This window comes from Glandiceps talaboti, chromosome 8, assembly GCF_964340395.1.
Source record: "Glandiceps talaboti chromosome 8, keGlaTala1.1, whole genome shotgun sequence".
Taxonomy (NCBI): Eukaryota; Metazoa; Hemichordata; class Enteropneusta; family Spengelidae; genus Glandiceps; species Glandiceps talaboti.
In genome coordinates, this window is record NC_135556.1 from 8,646,111 (window position 1) to 8,655,090 (window position 8,980).

General features: G+C 35.7%; 1 protein-coding gene across 2 annotated transcripts; it reads right to left on the reverse strand.

Moving 5' to 3' along the window:
- Positions 1-797: 797 nt before the first annotated feature.
- On the reverse strand, positions 798-7,542 carry LOC144439490 (fructose-2,6-bisphosphatase TIGAR B-like). 2 transcript variants are annotated; one of them, XM_078128786.1, is made up of 2 exons: positions 7,459-7,542; positions 798-1,670 (listed from the first exon to the last, which is right to left on the reverse strand). In XM_078128786.1, exon 2 carries the CDS (start codon positions 1,636-1,638, stop codon positions 814-816), a length of 825 nt encoding a protein of 274 aa, XP_077984912.1. In that variant the 5' UTR covers positions 1,639-1,670; positions 7,459-7,542; the 3' UTR covers positions 798-813. The 2 variants fall into 2 exon arrangements, with proteins under 2 accessions (XP_077984912.1, XP_077984911.1); XM_078128785.1 differs by having other exon boundaries at positions 7,463-7,536.
- Positions 7,543-8,980: the final 1,438 nt, after the last annotated feature.

Genomic DNA, 8,980 nt, shown 5'->3' on the forward strand with positions numbered 1-8,980 from the left:
TAAGTTTTGTGAATGGTTTACCTGACAAAAAAAAAAAATGATTGCGTGTGAAACAAAACAGTCTTTTGCTCTTGAATATACAAATTCAATGTAAATTATGATGGCAGGAATGTTTTAAAGCACAATAAGATTTATAACTTTCCACTTCAAAAATAAGGATATTTATTTGCGGTGGTAGCTCTTATCAACATCCCTGAGAATGATTATGAAGTCTACCATTATCTATAATATAACATGGACGTTTTGCTTTCTGTTGGTTGTCATCCTAATGTTTGGGCATACTCTTAACATAGAATGGGCCTCAGGTACCGGTTTTCCTAAATATCAACATTTTAAAAAATCTCACCAAGATTGTTCAGGGTCCTTTTGAAATAATGAAAGAAATTTGGGGGTTCACCGTCTTGTTTTCAAGGTAATCGACAACTTGTTATTTTCCTGTAGAGTTAACCAAGTAGTTGGCAGCCACAGAGTTAACATAATAGTTGGCAGCCATATTGGATTCTAAAGTGACTTAAGTTTTATTTTAACCTCTATTTAAAAAATATTGTATGGTGATGACCCCTTATCATTTTCATTGATTTGAATGGAGAATGGATTGGACTTTTCTTGAAGAAAATAACAGAAAAATTTAATAACTTTTCTGAGGCATATACTATGTTAAGTTGAGATGTAAGATAGACCCTGCAGTAAACCAGGATTACCCAAAATCTATCATTTTAACACTGAATTTTTGATTTCACATTTGGTTGAAATGCCACAGAATGAATTCAAACTATTTGAAGCTCATGTATTTTTTTTTTGCTAAAAAGTCAGTCACATTTTACCAGCTGGCAGTTTACGATATCCAGCAAACATATCTGTCCATGATATGTTGTCAATATTTAGATTTTCTAGGGAGACAGTGCAGGCTTCCTCCTGGTCTGGGTCAGTGCATTTCCATCCTTCTAGGTGAGTGATGTCATTTTCTGCTACCATGTCTACAAATGGTAGTGGACTGCCTGGTCTGAATTTCACGTAGAACTGATACACTGCAGTGTTGCGTGCTGAGTTAGGGTACATGCGTGGCACTTTACACCACTGATTCACAAATTCTTTTATGAATCCACCATGAGAGACAACAAGGATGTTGGTTTTGGATCCCTTTCCTTTGGATGCCTGGTCACCTTCCCCTGTCCCTTGGCTGTCATTTGATACTGCAACATCCTTCACTAAGAAAGTATCTACTAACTTTTCCCCAAATTGTTTTGCTCTGCTCTTAACATCTTCCCAACTCTCACCACCTTCTGGTGAATATTTTCGAGATGATATACCTGCAGCTTTGGCTAACTTTTCATGTGTACCATATGGACGACCTTCCAAGACTCCAGCAGCTCGTTCTCTCAACAACGGCTCCAGATACACATTTTGAAAAGGTCTAAACTTCATAACACACGCAGCCGTTTGGCGAGTTCTTAATAAATCACTGCATATAATGGCATCAAACTGTGTATCAGCCAGTCTTTTCCCAAGTCTCTGGGCCTGCAATTCTCCAAGTTTAGTAAGGCAGCCATCAGCCTGGCCTTGAACTGTCCTTGTTTTATTAGCCACTGTCTCTCCATGTCGAACCAGAGTTACAAACAACATTTGATGTGTGCTCATTCTAAACTTGTATGTCCTAGACAGCAACAATTCTACAAGAGAAAATAAAAGTATAATCAGTTTTCCAGAGTACAATGTTCATCCCTAAAACTAATGGTACATTCATTGTAAATTTACATAACAATTAAACCCACTGTTGTCCATCTTCGTCTCATTACAGGGTTGATTCCATTACCTATTGTCAGGGGAATCCATACAGGAATCATCTTCACTGGATTGCATCTACTGATTTTCAAGAAATTCTTAATTCAAGACATGTAATTTAGATTCAAAATTTCTATAAAAGTGATATGTTTGCTATCTTACATATGTAATTAAAGAAATGACAAATTACACAATGAAGCGTGACTTGCATTACACATGTTACAGGCCTATTCCCTTTCATAGAACAATACACCTAATAATAGTACTTTTTTGGTATATGAAATGTGTTGTCTATTAAATACTTCATAGTACTACATACATACCAATGATTTCTAGCACAGATGTGAATACATACTTGTGATATTTGCACTTAAGAGCCATGCCGAAATTGTTATTGCACACCTATATGCAAATAATATGCAAATAAGTGTATGATAGTTCCTTGCAAACAAAAAAGTGACATCGCACAATCAAACAAAATACATACAACATCGTATTACATATCTACTACTAGAGATTACTTGTACTGGTGAGCACGCATACTAGTGCAGTGTAATATGAAAACATTATTGCATTCCTGCATGCAAATGAGGACACAATTGTTCGATATACACAAGGGCATTTACACTTTCACTCGCTATGCTCATGAAAGTATTGCTGTAGAGAACACGGCAAGCACTCATGCAAATACCCCGAGTATTCCACACTTGTACTTGTACATCATGGAATTCTGTCATATAGTGGCACTGGTAAATCATAAGTGAATTCCGTTCAAATCAGAATATTCATGATTTATATCTTGATTTGCACAAAAGGCACATTAAATTCCATTTCATTGAATGCTATACGTAATAGTACATGAAAAAATAGTGCCAATGGCATTGTAACACAACTGTACACTTTTTTCCATACTAGGTATAGCTATTCATTTGCTGAATGATTATCCAGTTGCCTATCCAGCCCTGTTGTTATCTTTGCAATATACACGATCATTTGGCTGTTGCTATGGGTGTGGTCATGTTGCTAGACATATTTGCATATTGTTTTTTTTTATGTTAGTTCATTTGTCTATGAATGCCTGATGTTATCTTTGTGACACACATCAGCAGATGGCTGTTGCTATGGCCATGGTCTTGTTGCTAGGTATATTTGCATACACTTTTGGAATGTTTATTCAGTTGTCTATTACTCCCTGTTGTTATCTTTGCACTAAATGCGATCGATTGGTTGTTGCTATGGTCGTGGTCTTGTTGTTAGGCATATTTGCATAAACTTTTTGAATGTTTGGTCACTTGTCTAAGAATCCCTGTTATCTTTGTGAAATACACAATTGTTTGGCTGTTGCTATGGGCGTAGTCATGGTTGCTAGGGATATTTGGATACATATTTTAATGTTTTACTCACCTACCGGATTATGTTATTTTAGCAAAATATATTGGCATATGGTTGTTGCTAAGGGCGTGACCATGGTTGCTAGGGCCAATTGTGTCAAAATGTTTTCAACAAAATCTGCGGAATATCACTTCTAGAAACATCTCACCAACTTTCAGTCTCAATTGATGACCAAGTACGTTTTGAGATATAAATTTTTGACCAAAATTCACATTTTTACACCTAATTTGCATATCACTGATGAGATCATTATATGCTTAACATTTCTTCATCTATATACCCCTAGATGCATCCCCATTAAAATTCAGCCTAATCTGCTTAGTAACTTTGCAATTAACGATTTTTGACCAAAAAGACACATTTTTAGCCCTAATTTGCATATTACTGATGGAATCATCATGTCATGAACAAATTTTGATTTACATACCTCTAAAAATGTTTCCACCAAATTTCAGGTCGATCTGCCCCGGTCGTTTTTGAGTTTAAGTTTTTTTTACCCAAAATGACATTTTGCTTTGAACAATTTCACAACTACATGTAGACATCAAAAGTAATGTATGTGCCCATCAAATTCCAAGGCAATCGGTCTGGTGGTTTTTAAGTTTCAGTCATCCGCACACACACACACACACACACACACACACACACACACACACACACACACACACACACACACACACACACAGACAGATGGACAGACACCTCACGATGCCTATAGCACTACTGACCCTTATCAGTTCAGTTGCACTGAAAAATCAAAGAGGTATAAAGTGTTTTCATTTTTAGTCGTGTAAATACTAAATGCCATTTGGTGTGAATAGAATTCATCACACTGATTGAAATCCTTCAACACAGGAATATTCATGATTTTCTATCAATTTACACAAATGTACATTTTAATTTATATTGAACTCCTCACCTTTATAGCTGATGCACAATATTTGCATTGTTAGTTGTTCAAAAAATCTGACATGCGAAATTTGGAACTATTTAGAATGAATGATTAATGCAATTATTAGACATCTATATTTTGACGCAAATAAGTTGAATGATGTGAACATTAGTCATTACTAATTACAGTAACTATTCAAATATTCACGCTTATGCCTGTGTGGAAACCTATGATAACTCAACTGTTTGTAATCACATAGGGAGGTTCTCATTTCTAGAATGGTGTAGTGTACGTAGGGACAAATATACTAGCAAAAGGAGATTTGAACTTCAATCAAGGTAAGTATGGCATTTCACAAATACTACCTGTTTATATCATTTTAACAATAATTTGGTAGTTTTAAAAGTATCAAAAAATGCCAATGTGATGTTTAATATAGGGAGGAGGGATGTTACTCTGACAAGTTTTAGACAAGGTGTGCAGCACTAGATTCAAACAATTACCCATTTCTACAATTTTTTTTTTATTTTTTGGAGTCATGACTAAGGTACATGTGCATATGAATACACACAGTCCTATGAACATATGGATATTCCTGCTGTTGGGTGTACTATACATGTGATTACTCAGAAACTTGCGCCTAGTGGGTGCTGCTAGATCATAGTTGATGCCAGCGGACATAATTTCTTTGACTTTTGAGGATGATCTTACATTTTAATTGAGAATTTGATGCAAAATTTTAAGCATTGGAATAGGTACATGTATTTATCGATCCATGTATAGGGATTTAAAAGTGTTGGGTAAAAAGTTACCCATTTCGGTACCCCCTCCATAAACAAATACTTAGCTCAAGTACTTTTTAAGAGTATCCATCCTTCAGACCATAATTTCAATCATAAATGTCATTTTTTCTTAGGGACGATTGCACAATGTCGCGCAAGCTCAATAAATGAACATTGTTCATTTAGGACAACACCCCCCCCCCCATAAACGAAGGTTCACATGTGTGACACCACACGTTTATATATGATGTAAATCATTATGAAAACTGTAGCACTCACACCACTATAATAATACAATGTTAATATAGTGCCAATGGTGTTGTAGCACAACTGTACAGTTTTTAAAAAATGTTTATCCACATGCTGATCTATGCTAGGTTAGGTGTTCATTTACTGAATGATTATCCAGTTGCCTATCCAGCCCTGTTGTTACATGTATCTTTGCAATATATACAAGATCATGTGGCTGTTGATAGGAGTGTGGTCATGTTGTTAGACATATTTGCATACATTTTTTGAATGCTTGTTCACTTGTCTAAGAATCCCTATTATCTTTGTGCAATAATAATAATAATAATAATGTTGGTTTCTTATATAGCGCTTTCCCACACCGTGCTCAAAGCGCTTTACAATTATTACCCCTGGCTCGGATCAGAACAGCACAACGGCCCTTTAGTCTTCCTCAACTCCCCGGGGAGCATACAATCCATTGCAGCCATTTAAGCGCATAGGATTAAAACCTTCACATTGCAACCTACATCCTACCAGGTCCCCAGTTATACAGCTGGGTTGACTGAGGCACAGTCGTGGTTCAAATCTTGCCCAAGGACTTTAGCCACTCAGAAACAAACAGCAGGCAGCGACGGGGCTCGAACCTGCAACCTGTAGATTCCAAGCCGGTCACGCTAACCATTCACCCATCATGACTCCACTAATACACCATTTGGCTGTTGCTATGGGCATGGTCATAGTTGCTAGGGATATTTGCATACATTTTTTCAATGTTTACTTACTTGCCTACCAGATGTCATTTTAGCAAAATGTACAGGCATTTGGATGTAGCTAAGGATACTTTCAGAAACCTAGCACTGTATCTCACATTAGAAGTAAATTTTTATAAACTTATCAACATCTCACTAGTAAATACAGAAGCTTTTATGATTCAAAGTGTGAAAGTTTTCAAAATTTAGTTAGAAGTGCAAAAATGAAGCTCAGCAGTCACACTGACGCCAGGCCCCTCTCCTTAAAATGAATGAAATTCGCTTATTGAGCTTGTGTGACATTGTGCGATCGTCCCTTATTTAAACATCATCTTTCATCATATTATATTATCTAAACATGTTTTTTTTAAGCAAAATTGTAACATCAAAGTTCAACTATATTCCAAAACAAGTACTTTATCTCTGGTTATTATTGCTTGTAACATGTTTTTTTCTTGCATAACTGTTTATATAGTCTGTAACATATGACATTTGTGCCACCTAGATCAACTATCACTCATTGGTTTATAATCCTGATACTCAGTAGGGCTGAACAACACAATGTATCTTAGTCTACTGTTAATGTAAATAAATACAACAGCTGCACTCGGATGATAAGTTTAGGTGGTACGTGTTCATACATGAATGCAAGAACGGACAGATAATCTCATAAGTGCAATAATAGCAATTCGTCCAAAGGTAAAGATATCACTCTGATTAGACAATGAAACTATAGACAGTGTCTGTGTTGAAAACATTTGAAAAGGTGGATTTCTGTAAAACATGACGCTGACTCCATTCTTTCATACTTTGTAATTTTTTTGTATATATTAAATAATATGGGTGTCACTGTGCATATAAAACTTTGACTACTATCTGTAATTCATAATTTCTTATTATTTCCCTTTCACCCTGTACTGCATAACCCTTCTTTCCAACTCTCATGACTTGTATATCGATGTATTAAATCTATCATATGACTTCGAGGTCATCTACACTGATATAACACTTCATCTATCAATCACACCTAGTGATACAGGGACTGTGTCTCGACATATACCACAAAATAATTCACACAATTGCATCCTCACTACCTGTACAACTGTGAACACAATACAATAAACAACAACAACAACAACAACAACAACAACAACAACAATAACACGAAACATACACATATAGCATCTTATTAGGGATAATAAGAGAGAAAAAAGTAATGACAACAGTATTTAAAAGCTTTTACATTCCCACACGATCACCGCATTAATAAATGTACACAATGGCATACAGTGCCAATGGTATCTAATTAGCAATCTACTGCATACGTACATTATAAATTCACACATTACGCTTTTCGTCTTTCATACAAATATTACACAAATTATAGAATGGTGAGTGTAAACGAGAATCCAAAACATATTGGTACCGCCACAAACGATAATAACGAATGTTCGAGTGTTCCGTGAAATGACAATGAGGATCGAAATGACAGCTCGTTCGTACAGTACAGTGTAGTCAGTACAATACAATTTACAAATCATTTTGTACTCATCTGTCACTCCATTGAATCGGATCGTTCGCGAAGTACTACGCGACATTATTAAATATAAAAAAATACGCATGTACCTACTTACAATAAATTCTCCTGGTTTGGGTATCGATAACTTTGATAGTACGACGTCTCCGTATTTGCCAGTTTATAATATAGTTGTCTGGTTCGACTTTGACTTGATAGTCGACTGGGCAGGCAGATGGGTCAAAGGTTACCAAGTCACATGACCATTCAGCTTACTACAATTTGCATGATTTGGTGTTTATTGAAAATACAGCTTTCTACAGTTTGTATGCTTTAGTGTTTATGCGAATCTGAATGAAAAGCAGACTATTAAAGGCTATAACAATATTTAGAGATCTTTTACAAGTTTTAGACAACAGCTCTACTATATTAGTTATTTAATGAACGCAACCATATTGATAATAAGCAACAACCTAGAAGGTAATACATGTTGACAGTTACCACTACCATACCAGCCAGGCCGCTATTACTTTTAGCTTTGCTTCAATAAATCTTGCCTCTACAGAATTATGTGAAACTAGATAATGAAGGGAACCTGGGTTTGAAAGCATCGTCTGGCTTACTATTAAGTTTACTAAATGCACGAAATAAGACGGTGTTTCTGTCATAAAAAAGATTTCTGCTTTCGGTACCAGACTTGGTTACGTAGGGAATTTCAATCCGTTATATATCCTGGCATTTGCTTGGTGAGCGCGTGCGCGAATATCTTCAGCGTTTAAGCGTTTACACACATTGCGCGTTTAGGGGTGGACCATGTGATATCCTGGGGGGGGGGGTTTGGAAGATTTCGGGAAAGAAAAAGATGCCAAGTGGATTTGCTTGAAGAAAAAAATCCGGATATGAGTGGGTGATGGAAAAAAAAAGATGGACCACTGCTGCTAGAAAAAAAATATCTTGGCAGGGAAATGATGCACAGGATCGAGTATACTGTTCAACCTGCTCGTACCTCTCCAACCAGGACACTTGTCAAATCATGACAAATAGTTTCAAACACATGTCAGGGACCAGTCAGTTTCGTTAGCCTGTGGTACATATATATATATATTTGTTCTTGTCTCTGTTTCTTTCATAAATGGTTTAAATATTACTTCATGTAAGGGTTCAAACATAACTATACATGAAATTATACATATAATACATGTATTGCCTAGCTACCACACTAGTTACAGAACATGCCATGTAAGTGTTTGGCTGTTTCACAATCAGTGCTTCACTTATCTTGCACTTTGGGGCAAAAGTGAACATGAAGGTTTTGTAATGGTAATCTTCATACTATTGGATAGTTTATATTATTACTTTATTACTTAACAACATGCTGTGGAAAAGCATGGTATAGTAAACACAATACAATACAATACAATACAATACAATACAATACAATACAATACAATACAATACAATACAATACAATACAATACAATACAATACAATACAAAAGAACTTAAAAGTTATAAAAGAAAGTTTTTATGTTTATAAAAGAACTTAATCTAAATTGTTCTCGTCTCTTCAGTATGAATTTGTCAGAAGGGATGATATACTTCCTACTTCAGACACTACACATCGACACCACAACTCA